The sequence below is a fragment of the Centroberyx gerrardi genome, chromosome 3 (assembly GCF_048128805.1).
Source record: "Centroberyx gerrardi isolate f3 chromosome 3, fCenGer3.hap1.cur.20231027, whole genome shotgun sequence".
Taxonomy (NCBI): Eukaryota; Metazoa; Chordata; class Actinopteri; order Beryciformes; family Berycidae; genus Centroberyx; species Centroberyx gerrardi.
In genome coordinates, this window is record NC_135999.1 from 5619930 (window position 1) to 5644995 (window position 25066).

A 25066-nucleotide genomic window follows, 5' to 3' on the forward strand; every position below is an offset into this window, starting at 1 on the left:
GGAAAAAGGTATTAAATGATATTTTCTTTTTTTATTACCTTTGCCTTGTTGCCAGTGATGACTTTGTACGGTTTTGTAGTGCAACAGCTTAAAACATAATTTACTTCACACAGTTTATTGCAATTCTAAGTATGACTCATATACTAAAACTGTATATCAACAGGTGGCCATCAGTGGTGGTGCACCTATAAATCAGTTGGGTCGGGGTGGGTAACCCAGAAAGCCAATCATCTGGCTTGTTTGCTTCCGTTTGGGATTTCATGTTTGCGTGTGTGTGTGTGTGTGGGCCATTGTAGAAAAATGCACAATTCAGCATTTTCCTGAATAGATAGGGTAAGAATGGCATCAAACGAGAGCTGCGCTGTTTCTTTTCTGAAGTCGAGAGGAAACTGCACACCTTTGTCTGGTCACATGCGTTGTGTAGACTTTGCATTCACTGCTTGTCCTTCACTCAGACACTTCTTTATAAAGGTCATAATATTAGTACCATCTTATGATAGTCTTGTTATTATCGCCTGTTGTGATAGAGGCGGGTTTAGTAATGGGGCAGACGCTGATTGGACGCGCTGACCCCTCTTTGTCACGCTGCTTCCGTTTTGGCCGTACGCGCCTGCGCAGCGACCTCTCTCTGATATTTTATTTACTCCCGAAATCCAAGATGGCTCCTGTGAATGTCTCGGTCCCATAGCAAATTGAGGATGCAAGTAGCTACTGAAAAAACAACTTTTCCCCGACCATCGCATCCCCTGGAGTTCAATTCGTATGGTGCGGAGGAGGCCCTTACATCTGTCTAGGCACCGAGCAGCCGCCGCATCTTCGCGAAACCTCCTTCAAGTCTCCAATTTGGAGTAGTTTCGCGAAGTAGCTCTCTCGCTGTCGCTGTCTGTCCGGAGCGAGGTTCAGGCAGGCAGCTCATCCAAATGGCCGAACCGAGAAAAGTACAATTTGTCACCCTCTCGGCCTTCGCAGCTGGATCCGCCACGGAGTCTAGGAAACGCCGGATAGAGGATGAGGCCGACTTCAACTTTGACGGAGACGGGGAGGTCGAGGCGACAGCGACCGGGGCAGAAGGTGCCAACGGCCGTTTCGGCAAAACCGGCGACGGGGACAAGGCTGAAGCCAAGAAGAAGATTACGGTGCGGCTGAACCTCTCTCTGTGCGAGCCTAGCGACCACTCCTCCGCCGAGTTTAATTACAACGAACTCGTCCAAAACCTCCAGGTAGGAGCCCACAGTACCAGGCCGGGCGAGACGGGGGTTTAGAGTTCATTTTATTGAGCTGGGAAGTGTGTGTGTGTGCGTGTGTGTAGGGGGGACTTGTCATTGCTTACTAAAGAGGGGGAAGTGCACCTTGTCCTTCCACGGACTAGCGTGGTGGAAACTGACCATTCATGGGATTTCACACAAAAGACAGCCCCAGTTTAGCCACTCGTTCAGCCGTCCGCTCTGCCCGGTCGGTCTGGTGTTTCCAACTTCAGCTGCGCTCAAACATTGTAGGTTTTTTTTTTTCTGTTTTAGCGAGAGAGACCTCCTCTTTCGCACATGACACGATAAAGCTTATCTTGTGCCTGCTACCTGTGTGTCCTGTTCACTTCGACTTGCCCAGCAACAGCCTAGTCACACAGCCATTACAGCACTTGAAAATGCCACATGCAGTTTGGCCCTCTGGCTGCGGGTGATAGATGGGAGAGCATTGCTGATGGAAGTACCAGGATGTAGCATGGGAGCAAGGCAAATGTCACTGCTAAGAGATCAAAGCAACGCCCGCCTCGATTTGCATTAGTGCACTTATAGATAATTCAGTTTATGTTGTTTATTGTGTTGTTGTTTATATGAGTGGACAATTTTGAATATAAAGTTCGCAAAATGTAGGTTAATTGTTTAAGTTTTTATTATTTTGAATTCTGGGGAAATGTGTGGCAGCACCATGTTTCACATATTTTGTAGTTTTGTAACATCACTAAGTTAGCTTGAAGCAGTGATTTTCAGTTTGCTGGCAATAACGTGATACTTTATTGATACTTTTATTGATTGAAATTATTTTTTGACTTGCACAGTACAGGGTCAGCTGCACAGCAGCACCCCTGGAGCTATTAGGGATTCCTGCTCAAGGACACCGGGCAGAAACTTGCCAAAACAGGGGTTGAACCCGGGTCGTCCGGCTGAAGGATGGTCTCTCTCTCTAACGACTTGGCCACTCTGACATCTGGTCATTCATATTCATCTTCTTACAATATTCATTCCAGGCCAAGAATAATCCTCCAAGTCTGCCTTCAGCCCCCGACCCCAAGGACCCCAAGGACCCCTTCAACGATGATGAGAGGGAGCGATTGCAGGTTGAGGCCCTGGCCAAAAAGTTTGAAAACAAATATGTGAGTTATTTTTTTATTTCTGCATTCGGAAATGTTGTGGTCTGATCACGATGCAAAAAATCACATTAACATTACTGTTCTTGCTTGTTTTAGTAACTTGTGTTTAGTAATGTTGTGAGTCATTTATTTTGTTGTTCTCCCATGTAGCACGTACATTAAGATGCTTATGTGTATTTGTGATGATGTTTATGTTTATTTGTGTTCTTGAGAGGACCAAATGTCCCAAAAAGTACTGGCAGATGGAGAGACTTTCTCAAAGTGAGGACATTTTGTCGGTCCTCACTTTGATAAGAGGCCATTTTACGGTTAGGATTAGAATTATGGTTTGGGTAAGGGTTTTACTGGAAAATGTTAGGTGTTACGGAGTGAATTTAAGTCAGAATCTGATGTCGATGGGATGGGGTTGTAATACAAATGTGTGTTAACCTCCTTTTTGTCTAAATTTTTCAGGCTAACACAGGGAAGAAAAAGAGGAAGGACCGAATGCAGGACTTGATTGATATAGGCTTCGGCTATGACGAGACGGACCCCTTTATCGACAACTCAGAAGCTGTGAGTATCTCTCACTCCATCAACACGGATGTGATTTTCTAGTTGTCTGTTTTTTTCCCCAGGATGTCAGTTTAATTTTCACATCACCCTATCCTTTATAAAATAACGTTTGACATTGTTCTCTTTCCCCCCTATTATCCTGATTTATTTGCCGGCCTCATCACATTCCTGAACTGTCTTGTTCTGTTGAGGCAGACGTTATCAACAAATATGTATTTCCCGGCTTGATGTTTCAATACAGTACGTTTAACGGCGCTCCTAAAGATAGACACGTATCTGTTCTCGCTACCAACCTGGAGACCGCAGTCTAAAATCAGCCTCATGACTCATAAATACGACCTCCTTGTGTCCACAGTGGGATATGTCATTGTTCTTGTTTGACAGTGTTTGTTGCTCAGTATTCAGAGGATATCACTGTCTGCTTGACAGTAATGGCTGCAATTAGTTGTTTTTTTTTTGTGTGGATTCTGTCATTTTATGGTATTTGGGGTTTTTGTTTTGCTGTGATAGCTGCCCTCTCCGCTCTCACAAATTGACGTCGTCTGTTTGACCCTAATGGTTCTAATATTTTCTGTCTTGATATGCTCTATGATGTGAACATTTTTCATCTGTTGCCTTGAGGGATTGCGGTTCTATTTATTGATTTATTTATTTTGGCACACACAAAGTCCGGCTCGTTTTCACTGAACAACAAAAAGTGTGTGAGCTACTTAACAAAAATCACTTGTCACAGCTCAATGTTGTCCAAAACTTTGACACTTTGCTTGAAAAAGAACGTTTGATTAGTTCTCCAGTCTAATCACAAGAATAATGTTTTTCTTTATGTCTGTTTCTATTTTAATAATCTGATGGTTGGCATGTATCGCACATGTCGACGGCAGGAAGTCTCCAGAATATGTTTAAAAATATGCAGATGACACATTGGCTTTGATTACATAAGGAGATTTCCTGTTTTCCTGCTTTTTTTTTTTTTTTTTTTTTGGTGATATTCTTACACACGCTGTTTCCCATTGTTGTTTTTCTCAGTACGACGAGCTGGTCCCTGCCTCTCTGACCACCAAGCTGGGGGGATTTTACATCAACACCGGCACGCTGCAGTTCAGAGCGGCCTCGGACTCCGAGGGAGAGGAGGGGGGCAAGGTGAGGGATTAAATTATTATTATCCGGGGTTTCTAGGGTCAAGAAAAATCCGGGAAACTCATGGGATTTAAATGTTGTAGGAGTCTCCAGGCCTGGAAAAGATATGGAAATTTATACTTGCTGTCGGAAATATCCCCAAAATTGTACTGTGTCGTAGACTAGTCATGCAGAAGTCCTGAAATATGGCTAGCAAAAATATGTTGGATCCCTGATTGTTACGATACACACACCCAGCAGTATCTCCCCTACTGCTGATGAGGTGTGAAGGACTAGCCTGCCTATAGGAGCTTCCACCCGGCCTGAGCTCCATGTGCCTCAGCTCCAGTGGAAAGTTCCAGTGACACGTGGTATAAACGTTGTCTTTCCACCACACCGACGGATATCTCTGAGACACACACACACACACACACACACACACACACACACAGCCCGGCATGTGTCTCTCAGACGGCGACGACCGTGTGCAACTGTGGACCGTTGTCATCTGCTTGCCGGAGATAACAAAGACGGTTTGTGCTCTCGTTTCAGAAGCTGAACGACAACAGGGAGCAGGTGATTAAGAAGAGGAAGAAGAAAGAAGTGAACAACCTGGAAGAGAAGAAACCCAGGAAGAACAGAGTGCCCAAACAAGGGTGAGAGAGACTGAACAATGTCGTTTATATTTTGCCTGTTGTGTTACAGGAGTTTATGTGATCAAATGATGTTCTTCCTCGTTTTTCTGGAAGCGGCTCCCGGGTTTACATTGCTTGAGAAATTGAATGCGTGCCTCGCTTCTCTGTTGGGAGAAATTACATTTCCGTCAGTGCGCCATCACTTTCTCCGCATCTCCAATTTAGCCTTTTTCTGTTTTTTTTTCTGGAGACATTCATTTCCCACTTGGAAAAAAAAAGATTCATTACCGTGAGGCCAAGCCATAGAAAATGCCTTTTTAAAATGTCAAAAAATGCACCAATGTTACTGGGAAAATAGACCGTTTTTTTTTCTCCCCTGTTCTTGAAAAGCTGACCTTTTGGACATATAAGGATTTGTGGGCCACTGTGGATATCTGATGACGCATGTGTCCACTCGCTGCCCTGTTAATAATGCACCACCCCGCGCCATGCTATAATCCTCCGCTTTTGTGCGTACGCTCTCATACATCTATCATGAAGCAGGGATGCTGACTGTGACTTGCTCCTGGGCGATGTGACAGGCTGACCACCTTCCACAGAGACTCCATTATCCACGCTCAGATAGGCTGATCACTCTAACATGCCTCCATTCTTAAAAAAAAAAAGAAAAAAAACGTCCAAAAATAGAAGCAGCTATTGCCATAGTACCATTATGAAACAGATGATGTTATATGTGTGTGTATCAGATCTTTCAGAGCAAACTGCAGGTTAATCCCTACGGTTCCACCCCTGCCTCTTCTCACATTTCTGACTTGTCTTTCTCTGGGCGTGTCGACGCCTCACTCTGTCTGTGTAAATGTCACTTATTTGCAGCACGGGTTTGATCTCTGCTTCATGTTGCACTCTCACCCCAGTCTACCCACTTTCCCATCCCTCTGAAATGAAGTTACTGAAACTGTCTTTCTTGCCTCATTAAGAGTGTTCATGTACATCCCCAAAGTCAGTTGGTGGATTTGTTAAGATTTTACAAGAGGGAGTGGAGGACAGTTACACTGTATTGCCTTTCATTCTAAAAGTTAACATGAGGGGTTCATTTTATAATTGGTTATGTGATGTCATCCCCTCCTTAAACTGCAATACTCCTAAAAAATCTTTTGCTGAAAAGAAGCCGTTGCTGTGTTTGCCTTGAACAGAGTGACGGCCCTCAACCTGCACCGGCCGGAGAAGAAGAAGAGGAAGAAGCTGATGAAGGACTCGCTGTGCCTGGCGGCCATGCTCCGCCGCTTCACCCGGGAGAAGGAGGAGATGAGGAAGAGGAACCCCAACGTGGTGCTCCCCGGCCCGGCCGGAGGCGCGCCTAACAAGCCCCACTCCGCCGCCTCTACCAACCACCTGCTGGCCGCCAACTCCGCCCACCCGCAGTTGGCGGGCGCCGCCGCCAACAGCGACGTCTCCCTGGCCGACCTCACCTCCGACCCCACCGTCATGTCGCTGCTGGGCTCGGCCAACGAGAAGGAGCTGCAGGATCTCCTGGGCGACCTGGACTTCAGCTTGCTGGACGCGGCCCCGCAGCACGTCATGGCGACGGCCAGGGAGAACGGCCTTCTGGGAGTCGGCGTTCCGGCGCCTAAAGCGGCGGGAGGAGGCGGCCAGGGGCGGGGGCTGGGCTCCTCCAGCGCCCTTTTCTCTCCGCCCCCGCTGCCCAACGGGCTGCCCGCTCCGCTCATCAAACGCATCGAGGACCTGCGGGCGGTGAGTCCGTGGGCGGGTTGCGATTATCTGTGAGGCCTCTCTGCCGCAGCTAAACGGGAATGCCGCGCAGTTGAAGAAGTCACATTGATGTTTATTTTCATTGCTTAGGAGGACAGTCTAATGAGAATTGTCTCTTCTTGGCTCCAAGCTGAACTTCAGTTGTCTTCACCTTTCTTAAAGCTTGTTTTCCGTAACTATAACAGCAGGGTCGTCAACACTACCTGTGAAGAAGTTTTGTCTTTTCTTGTTTTCGTATCTTGGAACAACAGTGTCAGCCGCAGCAGACTGCGTGAATTCTTTTTCTAGGCGCTGGTAAAAATGGAAAGAGAGGCAGAGAAAGGCAAACGAAAGGTAGAGATACAGAGGTTAAGAGAAGAAGAATGAGGAGGAGGGAAATGGCATGGAGAGAGAGTGAGAGAGAAATGCTGTCTTGCTGGTTCCAAATGTAGAAAAGTCCCTTTAAGGTTTAGGAATTGGAGTCAGGTTAAGGTTAGGGTTAACGTTAGGCAGGTAGGGGTGAAGCTTCACAGTAAGGCTAAGGGAAAGCACATCGGTCAGTAGAAAGTCCTCAGATGCAGCATCACCAATATGAATGTGTGTGTGTTTGTGCTGTATGGAACAGTGCCGGTGTGCTGACTCAACCTGTTTCTCCCACAGGCCTCGCGGCAGTTTGATCAGGAGGGCAGGAAGAAATTTTTCACCCTGGACATGAATAACATCCTCCTGGAGTGAGTAGGACAGCTTTTAAATCACCGTCAGCCTAAATCTCAACTCGCCCGCCTTCTCCCTCTCTTCCACTCATTTTCACCAGCTCTCCCTCGCTCCCTCGTTTTGATGACGCACTGTTTCTCTCTGCTCTCTCGTGTTTTTTCTTCTTCTCTCCATCTCCCTCTGTCTATGCTGATGACATGCTTCTCATTTCCATTCCATTCCACTCTCCCTTCAACCCTACCTCAATTCACCCTGTATGCCTCTTTCTCTCTCTCTCTCTCTCTCCCTCTCATCCCTCTATCCCCTTTATATCCCACACTCTCCTCCTCCTCTTCAGTATTGAGCTGCAGGCACAGGAGCAGCCTCTGGAGGTGCGTTCCGGCATCTACTCCCACATGGAGGCGTTTGTGCCGTGCAACAAGGAGGCCCTGCTCAAACGCCTCAAGAAGCTCAGCCTTAACATCCAGGTGAGTCACGCTCGTCTGCGGAGAAAGGGATAAATCCCCCCCCCCCCCCCCCCCCGCAATGGATTCACCTGGTGTGTGAATCGGGAAAAAGCCTTTCCCACGGCACTGTAGTCACTGAAAGCCAAACTGAGCCAGGAGTGAGTCTCTCTATACTATCAGAGACGGAGACAATTATTTTCCACGAATCGTGTCTGTTCTCAGTTGAGCGGTATCTAATTAATAAAAGGAAGTTAAAGGTCTATTGTGAAAATGTAGCTGTGAATCTTCAGGATCTGAACTTGTTTGTTTGGAGTTTTTGGGACAGGCAACTTTTTTCTGCTTGTTTTTCTGCTCTAGCTGCTTCCTGTTTTTGTGTGTTTTTTTTTTTTTTTTTTTCGTGACACGATCATACCAGTGATTAATGGTCCCTTGTGTCTTATTTGGCAAACTGCACTCAAACTCATCTTTGACTGTGAAATATTGGCTGAAACTATACACAGAATATTCAAGGGAAATCAGGGAAACGAGGAAATCCACATCCAAGTGCTTCCCCCAGAATTTGTGCGCTTGTGCCGTGTTTTCTGATTTGCAGTGAAACCTATCCTCTAGTTTCTCTAGTTTTCTAGCTGTTTTATATTTTAATCCACAGCCACCTTCACCATTTCAATTGCTAATGTGCGGGGCTCTCAGTGTAGGCGGACTAGCGCAATGAGGACTGCTGCTAAAAACAGGCTTCCAAATGTCTTTTGTCATGGACCATTAGAGTGGCATTGTTGACAAAATACATCAACATACTCCCCCCCCCACTTCTTTGTCTCTCTCTCTCTCTCTCTCTCTACCCCTCCTTCCCCTCCCTTCTTTCTGTTCTCCTCATTTCATATTTCCTTTCTTCCTCTGCCTCTCTTTTCTCTCTCTTCTCTATCTCCTCCTTTTCCTCTGTCTCTCTTTCTCCCGCTGTGGCTCTTCCTCCATCTTTTCCCCACTTTCCTCACTCACTCCTTCCCTCTCTCTCTCTCACTCTGTTGTTTTTTTCCATTCCCTCCCTCCCTCCTATCTCTTCCTTCTCTGTATCCCTCTTTGTCTCTCTGTTACCCCCCCTCCCCGCCTCTCTCTCTCTCTCTCTCTCTCTCTCAGGACGACCGACTGCGGACGCCACTGTTGAAGCTGAAGTTGGCGGTGTGTAGCGTGATGCCAGAGCAGATAGCCAGATATAACATGGACTGCATGGCCAAGGTTGCCAAGTAAGAAAATCCCTCCTGTTTTTCTTTCAGAAGACAGGCAATTAAGAGAGAAAATAATTTAATTCCTACTACATTTTGTCATCATTCCCCCTCTCTTCTGCCTCTGCCTCATCACTTCTGCTTTTTATGAATGTATATGAAGAGGTTCACTCCCAATTCAGCCGTTAAATACCAACACCTACTCTTAAAAAATGACTGTTGGCATTTAAGTTAGGAGTCATCTTTAGATCTTTGTTCAGTAGTTGTGTTTTTGAGAATAGCACCGCCTGTGTTTTTGAAAAACTGACTGATGGATATATAGCGATTTGGAATGGAACTCTTCATATGATCATTTGACCAAGTTCATTCTAGTTGATAGTTTTTCTGAGTGTGTGTGCGCACATGCATTTATACATTTCTGACTGTGTGTGTGTGTGTCCTGCAGGCAGCAGTCGGGGGAGGGCGAGAAGAATGGCTCAGAGGAGGAGGACGAGGAGAAGCCGGGGAAAAGGGTGATGGGCCCGCGGAAGAAGTTTATCTGGGACGACAAGCTCAGGTAATAATCCTGGGATCCTGGGCCAGGGGCAGTGTGTGTGTAGTTTGTGGATTTGAGAAAAATAAAACCAGGCCTTTAAAATGAATGGATAGCCTTTTAAAGTACTTGTTAGAACATTAGCAGTTTTGACCGTCTTAGCCCAAAACATGCCAATTTTGATTCCTTATCTTTCACGAAAAAAAACCTTGACAAAACAAAAGACCTTGAATTTGATGTCTGAGTGTGGGAACCCTGAGTAAAGCATAAGTGTCAAAAAAAACAAAATCTTTGACTGGCGTCCAATGATTCACTCAGGAGCCTTACAACGGCTTTCCAGTCAACAACAACTTTCACAAACGGCTCCCATTCATCTCTAGGGAAGATGATTTGCCACGTCATTATTTTCTTCACGTCCCTGAAGAATGACAAAATCTTCTCAGCCATTATGTCCTCTGCACCTGCCTGCTAGTTTCAGTTTTAATAAATAGTGACTGATTTGTGTTCAATGTAACATTGTGTTTGTGTAGGAACCTGCTGTGCAGCTTGGTGCGAGTGAAGCTGAGCTGCTATGAGCTGGAGAGCCAGTGCTCTCTGTCTGTGGAGGACTACCTCAAAGCCTTCATGGAGAACGAGGTCAAACCACTATGGCCCAAGGGCTGGATGCAGGCCAGGTCGGTGTGTGTGTGTGTGTGTGTGTGTGTGTGTGTGTGTGTGTGTGTGTGTGTGTGTGTGTGTGTGTGTGTGTTCTGGTGCTTATATCCTTATGAGGACCAAATTCCTTCTCAGTGATGGAAAATTACAGAAAATCCTCCAAAGCGAGAACAATGGAGTTAGCCATAGGACTAGAATTAAGTTAAAATTTTGTAAGATTTAGTTGTGTGTGTGTGTGTGTGTGTGAGTGTGAGATACATTCCTGGCTGTCATGATTCATTATCACCATCCAGAGTCACATGCATATAGTAATCAGGGCGCATATATATGTATTACCCATTGACCCAAGTTTACTGTTTACCTTGTAATAGTAGCCTGGCCATGTATTTGCTTCTACTACAGAAATCACTGGGTTCTTGCTAAAGACAGAATTTTATCTGCACATTAAACACAAGATGCATAAACAATACACATAATAGTAAAATATGGCATGTATATCTGTGCAAAGATTCAGCAATATATTTTCCAACAGAATGCATTTTATCACCTGCCACTTAGCATTAATAACTCTTTGGAGTCTTTGTTCATTTGCTTAACTATGAAGATCTCTATGAGAGACAGGCTGTTATTTGAGACCAGGTGATTATTAGAAGGTTTTTGGTACTTTAGAGCTCAACTGGGCATAAGAATGAAAGCTTTCCATGACTTGAGAAAACACTGGACCAAGCCCTAAGGGTAGCAGCTTGGGGAAATGTCCAATTTAAGCCTGGCTTTTTCTGCAAAGAAAGAATTTTGAACCCGAGCCGGGGCAATTAAATGAGAAATTCAGCCCGACCTTAACCTTTCCATTCTAGTCAGCTGGTTCTGGCATCAATATGAAGCTGTTGTTTCATTATCTCTTATCGCTGTGTGTTTCCTCTTGTCAGGATTCTGTTCAAGGAGAGTCGTGCCGTTCACAGTCACCTCACTGGAAACCTGTGAGTATTTACTTTCTCCTTAACCAACCCAGGTTACTTGAGTAGCAGTAACCACTCAATCATTTCTATAAGAATGTGCTTGAATGTGATGTCTAAATGGAAAATGCTGGTATTTTCCCCTGCAGAGTCAAGAGGAGAGTGGTGCCTGGTCCCAAGGCCAAAGCCAAGGTGAGTGACGGCTCTCTGCTCCTCATGATAGGAAACAGCTTGTGAAATTGGCCATCTATATTACCTCAAAAAAAAAAAAAAAATTGGTCCAACTGCACTTTTTCACATTACTTTTGGCTCTTAAAACCCACCGTGCTATCTACTTAGATTTTGACCCATTTGCCAAGCAGCATCGCTGCCTGCAGCAATATAACAGCACATTGCCTCATAATGTTGCCTTTAATGTGTCTCGGTCGTTATCATCATACTTGCCCTATTTTGAAGATAGAGCGGTTATTTGGCATTCATTTTGTCTGACTTGGAGAAAATTTAAATTGAACTATTCCATCATTTTAATGTCTCAACAGTCTTAAACCTACTTCATTAGTTCTAGGCTGGGTGGTTGTCTTTCCCCCACATAATGTCCTGTCTGAATGCCATGTTGGATCACAACTCAAAGCCACAGACACTAACCATGTGTCTCCTGTTCTATAGGAGGGCCCGTGGATCCAGAAACCCCCTCTCCCCATGACCTCCACTCCGTCTCTGCACACCGCCACGCCGGCCCTGCCCTCCGCCCGCCGCCCCCCCTCCTCCTCGCCCTCGGAGCCCATCTGTCTGTCGGACTCTCTGGACGAGGACCTGACCGCCCCCTCCCTGGACTCCATCTCCCACGCTCTGGCCCTGCTCAGCAGCGCCACCAAGGGCCTGGGCCCCTCAGACAGCCCGCTGTCCCCCCCGCCCCTCCACATCCCCACCTCCTCCCCGCCCTCCGTCACCCCCCACTACCCCTCGGCCTCCCAGCTCTCCGTGACGCAGCAACATTCCCTGTCCAAGATGGAGACGGCCCCGCTGGCGGCCGTGCCCGCCGGGAGCCTGCCGACCACGGCGCCGCTTTCCTCCTCTTCTACCTCCTCCTCTTCCTCCTCCTCCTCCTCTCCCTCCGCCTCCGCCATGGCTCGCCTGCAGGCGGCGGGCTCGTCGCTGGCCTCCAGGGCGGCAGGCTCGTCGCTGGCCTCCAGGGCGACAGGCTCGTCGCTGGCCTCCAGGGCGGCAGGCTCGTCGCTGGCCTCCAGGGCGGCAGGCTCGTCGCTGGCCTCCAGGGCGACAGGCTCGTCGCTGGCCTCCAGGGCGGCAGGCTCGTCGCTGGCCTCCAGGGCGGCGGATGGCCCCTACGGCTTGATCAAAGGATCCGGCGCTGCTGGCCAAAACCAGAATCAGAGACACATTACCATGGTGACGCCCGCTCACAGGCCGGGCTTGCTGATGGGAGGGAGCGGCAAGCTCCATCCGCAGCCCTCCCCGTCGCCTCCCAAGCAGCGGCCCCCTCCCACGGCTTCCCCTCTCCTGCCCCCGCACCAGAAGGGCTTCGCCAGCCCTTCGGGGGTGCTGGGAGCCATGGCAGCCCCTCAAGGACCGGCCAAGAGCAGTGCCAAAGCCGGCGGCGTCAGCAGCAATGGCGCCATCCCCCCCTCCTCCTCCCCCTCCTCCCTGTCCCGCTCCAACTCCAACTCCCACCCCGGCCTGCAGTCCTTCTGCCCCCCCTCCCCGGTGGTCTCCTCCCCGTCCCCCACCTCCCACTCCTCCCAGGGGAAATCCCACGCCCACCACCACCACCACCACCACCAGGCCAACTTCATCACGCCCATGCAGGCCACCCTCACCAAGTCGTCCCACAGCAGCAACTCCTCTCCCATCATCAAGCTCACCCCGCGGCCCCCTGCCCCCACCCCGCCTCCCTCCTCCTCCTCCTCCCCCTCACCGTCCTCCTCGCCCTCGCCCTCGCACCCGCTCTCCCACACCCAGATGATCCCCGGCCAGCAGCAGCACCAGTACTCCGCCAAAACCTCCGGCTTCCGGCCCCCCTTCAGCGTCGCGGGCGGGGGGCAGGCGAAGCAGAGCCAGGGCGTCTGCAGCTTCGCCGGGGGTCAGAAAGCTCAGTCCGTCAGCAGCAGCAGTAGCATCAACAGCAGCGGGAACTCCAACAGCAACAACATGGGAGTCATGTCGTCCGGCTCCGGTCGCCCGGACAGCAGCCCCTCCCCTTCTTCCTCTTCGGTCTCGGCCAATCACGGGCCGAGGCAGAGGGTTGTGGGCGGCCAGGGCTCAAAGGCGGGAAACGGCCGGGCGGCTTCAGGAACTCTGGTCACTCCCTCCGCAACGTCACACCTCTCACAGGTGAGTTTTCATGCCACGGACGAAACGGTGTTTTATGTTGAGTTTCACATTGCTTTGGATATTATAGCGTCATCTATACAGTATGTTGCAATTCTGAATAAATGGAAAAAACTCCCTCTTTGTGTCCTTCCCACTGTCTCTCCCTACTTCCCTCTCTCCCTTTCCTTTGCATTCTGTTTCCCTCCCTCTCTTCCCTCTTATTCCACTACCCACCTCCTCTTTCCACCCCCCCGCCCCCCCTTCCCTCTCTCCTTTCCCCTCCCTAGGTATCGACAGCAGCAGGCACCGCCCTCCTGGGCAGCCCCTCTGCTCTGCCACTGGGCTTTGGGATGCTGGGAGGCCTGGTGCCCGTCTCGCTGCCCTTCCAGTTCCCCTCGTTGCTCAACTTCAGCCCTCCCGGAGCGCCGGGGGTGGCCGGCATGGGCTCCGCCCCCAGCTCCAACTCAGGATACTCCCTAGCACAGAACGACTTAATGGGTGAGTGGAGAAACGGCCCAGGATAGCGGGAGAGGAGAGTATAATTTGTGGTTTCAGTGTTTTAGCGTCAAAAGGCTTAAAGGTTGTTTCAGAGACCTTCCTGTTGCACTAAAAAAAACACTGGTGATAGTCCCTTCCACAGATTGAGGTTATGGTTGAGTGAGGTCCCTACAATGAAAAGTGAATAAAATCCTCTAGATTATAAGCTTAAGAACGGCCAAGGGAAATGTTAGCTTTTTTCACACAGCCTGCAAAATCAGTTTCATGTTGCAAGTAAAAATCTTTTGAAAATCCTCAGAGAAATAGTCTGAAATGGAGTGAAGGATTGTTAGCATGTCAGTCAGCAAAACATTGGGACAGTCCTCTAGTCTACAACAGTCCCAGTCCTCTCTTCACACACACTCTAAAGGGAATATCACTTCACACATTTTCAGCATTTCAAATTTCATCCCTGCGATAAAAGCATATTAATCTAATGCAAAACCAAAGAGTATTCACCATGAAATGTTTTAATTTACTCATTTAATTAAGTATCCGTGCAATTATATCATTATCACGCTGGTAATTGGGTGATCCGGAGGTTTCCATTAGGAGCGGGAATCCCAGCTAATTTTCACTGGTGTTCAAACAACAGATATGTTTAATTGACTCGACTAGGAAATGGAAATGTGCCAAACAGACGGAACTGAACACTGTTTCTCAGACATTACCTGTGGGCATGATTGAAACTCACCTGCTTTGCTTTATGTTTTATTCTGCTTTTTCAGATTGCTTTTTTAAACTACTGTAATACTCTATTTATTTGTTTAATTAGTTAATTTGTCCATTTATATATCCATTTATTTCTATATTTATTATTAATCTATTATTCTGTTCTATTATTTGTTTATTTAAAGAAAATCTAAAAACCTAATTGCCCTCTGAGGATAAAGTTTCTTGAATTGAATTTATTGTATTTTATTTGTATTCATTTTTTTATGATTAACATTCACTGTTGGAGAAGAGGGCGGTTTTAAAGTACGGACAGATTAGCCAGTGGAATTAAACAGAGAAAGGAGACTTAAAATGGTAGATGGGAGCGATTTACATATTCATAGCTTCTCCTTATTTTAATGACAGCCTGTAGGTTCACCTACTGGCTGTGTGTGTGTGTGTGTGTGTGTGTGTGTGTGTGTGTGTGTGTGTGTGCTTGTTTGTGTCTGCGTGTGCGCACACTCCCTCAGTGTTGTGTGTCTGCGTCACACACACCCATACTGAAGTGTACCAGCAGCACCTCCGCTGTGCTCCGGATTTCTCGCTGTGACCCTCTTGCCCTGTCTCCCCCTCTTTTTTTTTTTTTTTTTTTTTTCCTCTGTTAAACCCACCTCTCCCTCCTTTGTTCTCTCCATCTCCATCTTTTGTGCACCGTCTCCGTCATCCCACTCCTTTGTACTTGCCTCGCCTCTGATCCTCTCCTCTCTTTTGTTGTCTGTCTCTCTGCCTCTCTCTCTCTCTCTCTCTTTTCCATATCCCCTTTTTTTTGTTGTTGCCTTCCTCCCTCTCATCTCTCCATCCCTTCCCTCCATCTCTCCTCAGATCTGTATAAGAGTCTCCAGTCAGGGTCGCAGGCTGCCCTACCTCCTCACTTGCAGCTTGCTTTCTCAGGTAATCTGCATTCCTCCTCCCCCTCCCTCCTCCCCCTCCCTCCTCCCCTCCCTCTCTCCATCTGTCTGTGTCGAGTTGACCTGTCGTCCTCTGCTCCGCTGCCGTATCGTCTTTGTTCCGTACCTTTTCTGCTTGCTTCGGTACATGTGGTGGTCGGCATGCCTGTGGCTCGTCCTCCTGTAGCCGTAGCACAGTAGACGCATGATGTTAAATCTGTCGGAGCGTGGGCTATCCTGTGATACATTAGCGTTGGCTAGATCTCCAGAGCCTCCCACAGGAGTATGCAGCATACGCAGTGAGAATATTCAATGTTTTTTTTTTTTTTTTCATGTGATATACAGATGGTTCTTTGATTCGAGAGCGCTCTAAGAAACAAGTGAAACTGGAATGTGTGATTTGCGCACAAACAAAAACAAACATTCGCCACTGCTCATGCTAATTGAAGTCACAGGGAGAGCAGCTCTCCGCCGCACATCAACACGTCTTTGTTTTATGCTCTGTGTGAAGGTTTTTTGCCCAAATTTTTGAAACCTGTTGCAGTTGCCCTCATGGCTTCCTTGTATTTAGCATTGGCACTGGCTGAATTCAGTTTGTGAACCTCGCAGTCCAGTTTCACCTGCTTCTTCTGCAGCTCTCAGGCCAAACAACCATCTGAACACCAGGAGAGACAAACACAACTCCTCCTTGAAGAGTGTTTTAAAATGCTGCCGGCCCAGCGGCAGCCTCCTGCAGCCTGTTGCACCAGCTGGACGTGCGTTGGATGTTAAGTTAGGGTGTAAACTCTACACTAAATGTTACATTGAAACGAGTTAGTTTGACACTGAAGCTGTGTCTTCGTTTAGTTGCACCATGGAAACTTAAAGTCTTAACTAGTAGAGCATAAAGGGACAGGGACGTTCTCACCTTCTGGTTCCAATAATGTGCGAACCAAAATCGGTACATTTACAAAAGTACATTTATCTCCCATATGTTGTGTAACCATTAATTTGGCCATGGTAAAAGCTATGTAGTTAGACCCAATGCAATTCCCCCCTCACTAATAAGGTGTTAAAACAGTTATTTATTGTAACCTAGCTAAAATTCTGATGTAAACTGCACGATATTTATTCCTCTGGGTCCTTCAGCAAGTTTTCCCATCCATCAGTTTGATGTGCCATGCCATTGGCTATTTTACGGAAGACTTAACACCTAATAGGAGTGGGTGTAAGTTTTAAGACTTAACTTATGTACTGCATTGGAACAATTTCAGTTGGTGCAACCATTTAAATTTTAATTTAACGGTAATTTAGTGCTGAAATAGCCTACGTTTGAACTTAACTTTTGCTGGGGCAACAGGCTGCTGGATCTCTCTCACATCAGAATGACAAACTGTCTCACCTCCCCTCTCCACGCGCTCTAACATCCACATCCTCTCCAACCAGATGCGAACCAAAGCCAGGGTGGAGACATGAAGAGGAAGTCCCACTGACCAATAAACAGCGCAGGATGCAAGAGAGACCAGTCGGGACGACGTCACGGCCTCCCGGAGGACATCCACCAATAGGAATCTTCACTTTTGATGGACTGATGTAATACAGGCGGGTGGGGGGAGGGGGAGGGGGAGGGGAGGGCTCCACTGGCCCTTTTTTTTTTTTTTTTTTTTTTTTTTAAACGGACCTAAAGGAGAATCAGTTCATCCTCGCTACGATGGAAATGATAATGAATTTAATTTAAGTGTATTTTCTAATTAGCGGGTATGAGAACAAGACGTCGGGAGTGAATGATGAAACACTTCTTTTTAATTTTTTTTTTTGTTCTGCCTATTTTATTTTTTTTATTTTTATTTCGTCAACATGTTTACATACGACCGACCTTGATCACTGTGGAATGAGAGTGTGAGCTAGGTGGCGGTACAGAAGAGAGTAGTAGTACGCTACGTAATATAATTTGTATTTAAGCTTATGTGGAATAACGGGACTCTTCTTGTTCTTGCAGTACAAAAAAAAACAAAACGAAAAAAAACATCAAAAAAGAAAAACGGATTGAGAAACGATAATAATTATTTTTCTGTCCTTTTGTCTCCGATGTGGGGAAATCGTCGTGTCCGTAGAATTTTATTGTTGGAGGTCACCTCTGCTCCCACAAATGACTGTTAAGTAGTAGCTTATATTAATATTGATAAATTATTTGTAATTTACACAGGGACAAAAAAAATGAAGCTGTGTGAGAAAGCAGGTGAGGTTGATTTTTGAATGTGTGTATGTACATAAAACACAATATACTGTATTTTCTTTCCAGGTTAGTCTGAACGGGTGAGAGAGCGGATCCCCTTCTCAGTGTGAGTGCGTGCGAGCATGTTCCCCCCTCTCTTGCTTCAGTGTGTCTTTGGTGCTGTTTATCACACTGGACCTTTTCTGGAAAAAAGACTTGAAATAGAAAAAAAAAAAGGAAAAAAAAAAAACAAAAAAGCTCGGACTCCTCTTCAGGCGGGAGGAGCGGGGGTTTGTGAGAGAGGGGAGAAACGCGAGACCGTAGCCTACTTGAATTAAAACATTTTTTTTTGTTTTTTTTCGTAAGTTAAAAGATTTGTATTTACTTTCTCTGCTTATGGAAAAACCGACTCAAAACTCAATATAACACAACGCCTTAGTTTGTATGGGAAAAAAAAGTTTGAAAAAAAAAAAAAAAGAACTATGCAGGACTGTAAAACGCTCAATGCAAAAGTGCAAGTCGTCGCTTGGCTTTCAACCTCTACTCAACTGTCAGTGCATTCTTCTGGGAGTTGTGAATGTTTGTGGATGTGACGTCACACAGGACTCCTTTTTTTTATCGATCTTAGAAATATACCTTCCCTCTGCCGAATACCTCCGTTAACGAAAACTGTTCTTCCTGAGTCTCTTCACTGTCCTCTTATCTCCCCGACTAGCTCCCCGCCCCTCTTCTGTGTGTGTGTGTGTGTGTGCGTGCGCGTGCTTGGCTGGCCAGCGGCACCGAGAACGGCGCCAAAGATTGTTCTGTAGCTAACTTAGATGGGGTGCTGCTGGTCTGTGTGTGTGTGTGTGTGTGTCCGAGTGTGTGTGTGTGGTTATTCTGTCATTTCTCCAAAATGTACCCCCCTCCCATGAGTGTTAACGTCTGGTCTGTCAGGATGTCATTGTGAAGTCATGTGACTGGAGCAGTGGGTGACATCTTAAATTGTGCTTTCTTTGGGGAGGGGAGGGGCGGGGTGGGGTGGGGGGTGAAAATGAAATTTCATGGTAACTGGTTACTTAATTCGGTCTTTTGTAGATTATTTTTGTGTGTCGATTATGAAATTAAACAAAAAAAACAGGTGGTTTTCAGTATGACTCTGCTTGTTATTACTTATTTTATGGTGCGCTTTTTAGACTAGTTTTTCCCAAAGCATGTTAACACTAACGTCTTTCTTCCCTCACACTGTAAAACACTGCCAAGACACGTCAAAGAAACTACAACGGACCAATCCATGGCACTGAGCACCGGTAAAGTCCCGCCTCCCAAACACACAAAAACGGCATCACGGCTACAATGAATATGCTTTATTTTCCTTTTACAAAAAAAAAAAGAAACCAAACAAACAAAACAAAAAAAAACAAAAAAAAATCACCGTCTAGAAATACAGGTGTACAAGAAATAATATGGTGGGGGAGTATTTGCAGTTGAATGCCTGGTTGTCAACAGCCAGTTGGATAATTAAAAAAACAAATGAGTTAACTACGGATGTTAAAGCTTTCAACCAAGTGAAATCCCACGCAGGGTTCAGTTTCCCAGAAGCATGTTGGCACTATAATAATGGGGTAAATCATCTTAGTGCCAATATACTTTTGATAAACGCCGCTGCTCAGGAGCAGAGAGCATAGGACTCCGCTTCTCATGTAGTTAATCATAATAATAATACTGATTTTTTTTGACCCAAACACTCTAGCTAGGAGGTTATTATGACCAGGAGAGGTACGCACTGGATATGATATGAAGAAGCACAGCAAAAATACAAAAAAAAGAGGAGGAAAAAAAAAAGTAATAAGTAGTGTTTTTCATTGTTTACCTGTTTGGTCTTGTTAGGGGGGGGTTTACGCATCTGTAATACATGACAGATGTGTGTATTTTACCGCAGGTGAAATCCTTGTATCCCCGCTTATGCTCTTATTTAGTGTCTAAGGCACTTTTAAAGAAACATACCGTTAAGTGTTAACACTGGAGGAAGGGTGGCGACGAGTTTTCCATAGACAAACCATCTTAATCCTCCGATCCGGAATAAAGAGCCAAAAAATAAAAAAAAAGGTAAGAGTTTGATAGATGGATATGGGCGACCTGGCATGTACAGTATTCACATTGACACAGAACTGTAGTGGCTTGGTAGATACAAGGCTGTCTGCAGCGTATCGAGCAGTGCGTTCCAGTTATCTCTCCTAAGAGCTTTTCCTTCACTTCGCTTTCAAAAAAAAAAAAATAATCCTAACAAGGAATGAGGAAATAATGCAAGGGAAGGGGAAAAAAAGCATTCTGACGGCCGCCTAGGAATACTAAGTGCTTGACAGGGTCGGTGGGGTTCGACTCCCAAAATCATGACACAAACACGTTTAAATGTAGTGAGAGGGCGACTCGATTTTCCAGTATTTTCAAGCCGCCTCCATATCTAGTCGAACTACATGTTTTACCTAAGCTGCAACCATTTAAGTGTCACATTTAAAAAAAAAAGCAAGGGCTCGTTCTGTCGGGTTCCAGTTTAAAAAGGGCGCGTGCAGTTCTGTGCATTTTCCACCTACGCCTCTCGCCGATCCACATCACAGGACCACATTAAAACCAATAGTGTTCCGAATGGTCAAAAGTACAAAACGGGGTGTGGTGGGGTGGGGTTAACTTCACGACCTATGAGATTCCTACATTAACCCAGCTAGCCGTTCTCCTCCAAAATGTTGAGGTGAGATGGAGCAACAGAGAAAAAAGAAGCTTTTTTTTTTTTTCACAGTAATACATTTTTTTTTACCCCCCCCCCCCAGTCCATTTTCTTGTTTTTCCTGTTGCGTGTCCGGACGTGTTAGTCGCTCCTGTAGTGTTGTAGTGCAGAAGCTCAACAACAGTCTGTGCGTCGGAAAGAGAGAGACTCATGCAACAAAAGCGGCCGGTGTGGCAGTCCGTTGGTTGTGGGGTTTTTTTTTTTTTTCTTCCCCCATCTGAAAAGGACGAGTGTCTGTTTGGCTATCAGTCCTGTTGAAAGCTGGAGGGAGGGAGGGAGGGAGGGAGGGGAGGGGGGTGACGATGGCTTTTACACAACTTGGGGTTTCGTGAGCGGGAACAACGATAACGACAACAGAGTGAATGTTTCCTTGTAATCCTGCGTTTCCAGTAGGGGGGGGGGGGGGGGGTTTGGGGGTGCGTTCACATACATCACATACTTCATTGTGCACACACACACCTCGCAACCTCCGCCTGCGTTACACACTCACACACACGCACGCACAGTTTCATATGTATAAAAAGCACTTTGTACCTAAGCATACTTTCTCATTAAGCTGAGCACGTAATTCCAAGCCTATTGGGAGAGGAGGGGAGGGGAGAGGTTACAATATGACGATGAGGAGAAGATACATGGCCAGAGGACTAGCAGCTTGCCAGAGAAGAGTAGAACAGAGTAAGGCAGAGTTGTCCGTTCGCCCCAGTAAGTCTCCAGGAGCGGAGACTGTATTTCGGGGGGTGGGTGGTGGTTTTCCCTGCAGTGTGAACTGTGGGACAGAAAGGGCAGAGGCTGAAAGTCTCGCTCGGCCCGGCTTTACCAAAGACGCCTCCTCGCTCCGGTCGTCTTCTGCGTCCAGTGGTTTCAAACGGAACGGAGGCGATCTCGGTGCCGAGGTGCTTCGGAGAAGCCGAGGTCCCGGCCGTAGACGGAAGAGGTGAGGTGAAGGTAAGGTAGTTGATGGCGGTGAGGCGGAGGAGCAGAGCGAGGCGGGGGGAGCGGGGTTCGCCGCGGGTTACTCCGCGTTGGAGGCTTGCGTCTCGTTGAGGTCGCCGGCGCGGCTGTCGGCGTCGTCGTCCGACAGGTCCACGGAGGCGCCGTCCAGGTTGAGGTTGCGGCGGCCCGAGCGGCCGGAGGAGGAGAAGCTGCTGACGGGACCCCCGCGCCTGGACAAGGTCACACAGACAGAACGTGTTAAACCTCTACTGCACTAACCGGGGCAGCTACGACGTGCGGGGTAAACTTTTTTTTTTGGCAAATGCCAGTTGGCTTCGTAGACGGCGTACCTGAGTCGGTTCTTGAGGGAGTTGACCTCCCGGGTGAGGCCCTCGCTGGCCTCGGTGGCGTCGTCCAGCTCCCTCTGCAGCTTCCTGCGCGAGGCGTTGGCCCTGGTGGCCTCCTCCTCCGCCTCCTCCAGCTGACGCTTCAGCTGCTTCATGCGAGAGTTGGCCTTCTCCATCTGACGGGAGGAGGGATGACAGAGTGAATCGGGGGAAACGAGAGTGGCGGGTGTGTCTAAACAGAAGGGCGTGCTCCTAACCGTCCCGACCGATAGTCCGCTCACCTGCTCCTTGTACTGGTCGGCATGGCGACGCTCGTCCTCCACCTGCATCACCACCTCCTTCAGTTTCTTCTCTGTACGGCGGACGATCTTGTTGGCTGCTGCTCTCTCCCTGGAGGTTAAACGGAGAGGAAAAAGCAGGAAGATGAGCTCATCAACAACTGGATTTGATTTAAGGTGAGAGTTTATGCACTGAATGTGTTCTACTTAAAAAGGTGCAGACGGTAATAAATTGGTAGAGATTTTTCCATAGCCTTTCACTCATTCCTCCATTTGCCATTGTGAGAAACCGAAAGCTTTAGCTCAGTTTGTGCTGTATCCCTTGACCTTGAACAGGATGCTTGTACAATGATTTATCATCACTTATGTCCTTTACATCCAGCTGAATTAAACAGAACATTTACTAAGAGGGGCATAAAATGGCTGCTGTGACACATAAAGTGACAACAAGGGATTTGGGAAGGGAGCTTGGACACTTACTTGGCCTCCTGCTCCAGCTGCTCCTCCAGCTGCAGTATCTTTGCCTCCAGGGCGGAGATGGAGGCCTTGAACTTGGACTTGACAGCACCTTCCAGCTCCCCCAGCTTGGCCTTCAGCTCCTGCAATCATAACACATAATTGTTAGAATTATTAGGAGTATTAAATAGGACAAAAAAAGTATATTGTCCATTTCAGATGATCCCTGCAAGTCAAGGTGCTTATACAAGAGATGAAAACAACAAACCGGAGAGGAGGAAAAAGAATACAGGTATTGTGTATTGAGCTGAGGAAATTTTGGTTAATGTATGCACACGAGGTGGACAAAATAACAGAAACACCACATAGTCATATTAAGTTGAAAACCAATTAGTAGTACGCATCAGCTCTAAAAGAGATCTGACAATCCCTACATTTATAGTTAAGAGGCTAAACAGTTGGTGCCTGAATTGCAGGTGCGTTGATCACAAAAACTGAAAAAATATTTAATGTGATCAGTGGAACGGTCCCAAAATCATGTCAAAATTGACCAAACATGGATAAACTGTATTGGCAAAGAGGATCAGTGGTCTGCTAAACACCACAAAACTACAGCCTAAAAAAAATCAACACATAATTGAACGTCTCCTCATAAAGCCTCAAGAAAAACTACTTAATGAGTTTCACATAGCTGGTATTTACTGCAGGGCTGCCGTTCAGAAACCACTTGTACTCAAAGCCAACACGCATAACCTGGACCCCAGACCCCAAACGATACATTCAGCCTAAAACGTCTGTTGCCGATCGTGAATCATGGTGGTGGATCTGTAGCGGCGTAGGCAGCCATCTCACGAGAGTCATCAGGACCGATAATTGCTCTGCATGGTCGTATAACGGCCAAAGAATATGAGGCCATTTTACAGGACCGGTTGTACCCTGCGCTGCAAACACTGTTCCCTCATGATGCTCCCATATTCCCATAAAGACGATGATGCAGCCATATGTACGCAAGGCAAAATCGAGAGTGATTTCAAAAGTCAAACGCCTTCCTCGATAGTTATGTATTGTTAGGTCTTTCTGTTATTTTGTCCACCCGCTGTGTCTGTAATGTCTTTAACAAACTATACAAGACCTTGTTCTGCCGCTCCATCTGTTGCCGTGCGTTCTCACTCTTCTGGGCGGCACTGCGCTCCCCGGCCAGCTCGGTGTTCAGGGTGTCGACCTGAGAGAGAGAGAGAGAGAGAGAGAAGAAGAGGATGGTGTAGAGTGATAGGAGAGGAAAGGTGGGCGATGTGAGAGATGATGGGGAAGGAAGAGTTACGAGGGATAGAGGATAAAGGGACGACAAGCAAGGAAAAAGATGGATGAAGAAGTGGTATGGGGCAGAGAGGAGAGAAGGAACATTGTTGTTGATATGCATAATGCATAATGCATAATGTCTACAGTATGATGTGCAGTTTCTTTATATAGCACTGGAATTAGCGCAGTGCTGTGTTGTGTTGACAGCTGAAGAACAGCTGAAGTTTTTCTATTTGTTTACCAGCCCAAATATAAAGCATGAAGCATTTTACATTGAGTGTTTGTTGCATCCATCATCAGGAGGCTGCAGCTTTGATGTGTTCACTCCTTACTATTGATGCTTGCTAGGTTGGTGATCTGGGAATTTAAGCTTATTGTGTTGCTGCACCCATTTTAAGTCGCTCTGGATTAGAGCGTCAGCCAAAATGTAAAATGTACTCATGACTTTCCTGTCTGTCAGTTTGATAAGAGCAGTGTTATTATGCCTTCATGGCGCTCTTTGCTGTTTTTGTATGTGTACCAGAGTTGGAGACGTTTGTTAAAATCACTCTTCATGTGCAGGTACTATCCTTTGTCCAAATCAAAAGCACATTTCTTATTTGGCTAGATCAACAGCGCAGATAGCAAGTGCTCAATTTGTTGTTTGAGGCAGGGAGGGGCCAGACATTCCTGTGAATGACATCTGTAATATATGTGACTGTGTGTTTGTGTGTGTGCTTTTCTGTGTCAGTATGTGTGCACATACCACTAGAGGTATTTTGCTAATTAACTGCGCTGTGAGTATGTGTGTGTGCATACTTGCACAGTGGTGTTTTGCTTCGGACTAACAGTTCTACTGTGTTTATGTATGCTTTGTGTGTGTGTGTGTGTGTGTGTGTGTGTGTGTACATAGTGTGTTCATGGTGGTCTTGTGTGTCTTTCCAGTTCCCCATTAGTTGTTCCCAAGTCTAGATTGAAAATAAGAGGCGATCCTTGAAAAGACGTAATGATCTTTTATTAATTGTTTTTGACCTCCTTTTTCCGGTTTATTTTACCGTTTTTTGCTTAGGTTGCTTTCGCTGTGGATTCTAGCTGCTTTTATCTATCACTTTGTAACTGTGTGGAAAAGTGCTGTGTAATTATTATCTATTCCATCTAATTATTTTCTTGTGTGTGTGTGTGTGTGTGTGTGTGTGTACCTGCATAGTGGTCTTTCTGAAGCGGTCGTTGAGCAGCTCCATGTTGCCCTGCTCCTCCTCCAGCTCCTCCTCCAGCTGGGCGATACGAGCCTCCAGCCTCCTCTTCTCATCCAGCAGTGACGACCTGACACACACATTTCTGTTAAGCTTCCCATCCTACAGTAACTCCAATCCACTGATTTACACTGAACCTTAAAACTTAAACCTTG

The 25066-nt window shown here is 46.7% G+C and overlaps 2 protein-coding genes across 2 annotated transcripts in view; one reads left to right on the forward strand and one right to left on the reverse strand.

The window, feature by feature from the left end:
• Positions 1-668: 668 nt before the first annotated feature.
• On the forward strand, positions 669-16986 carry ubn2a (ubinuclein 2a). The gene is made up of 18 exons (XM_078282669.1): positions 669-1220; positions 2246-2371; positions 2822-2923; positions 3950-4063; positions 4592-4695; positions 5868-6426; positions 7084-7154; positions 7475-7604; positions 8718-8824; positions 9249-9359; positions 9866-10009; positions 10916-10966; positions 11092-11134; positions 11609-12089; positions 12252-13291; positions 13558-13768; positions 15344-15412; positions 16834-16986. The coding sequence occupies exons 1-18, from the start codon at positions 921-923 to the stop codon at positions 16878-16880; spliced, it is 3810 nt and encodes a 1269-aa protein (XP_078138795.1). The 5' UTR covers positions 669-920; the 3' UTR covers positions 16881-16986.
• A 4118-nt stretch (positions 16987-21104) lies between these two features.
• The window catches only part of LOC139929590 (myosin-10-like), a 56678-nt gene continuing 52716 nt past the window's right edge, over positions 21105-25066 (reverse strand). Inside the window, exons 41-46 of the mRNA XM_078291247.1 lie at positions 24858-24981; positions 23513-23602; positions 22405-22523; positions 21928-22036; positions 21650-21822; positions 21105-21529 (exon numbers count right to left, since the gene is read on the reverse strand). Of these exons, the coding sequence (XP_078147373.1) occupies positions 21379-21529; positions 21650-21822; positions 21928-22036; positions 22405-22523; positions 23513-23602; positions 24858-24981 (766 nt within the window). The 3' untranslated portion in view covers positions 21105-21378. The remainder of the gene's footprint in view (positions 21530-21649; positions 21823-21927; positions 22037-22404; positions 22524-23512; positions 23603-24857; positions 24982-25066) is intronic.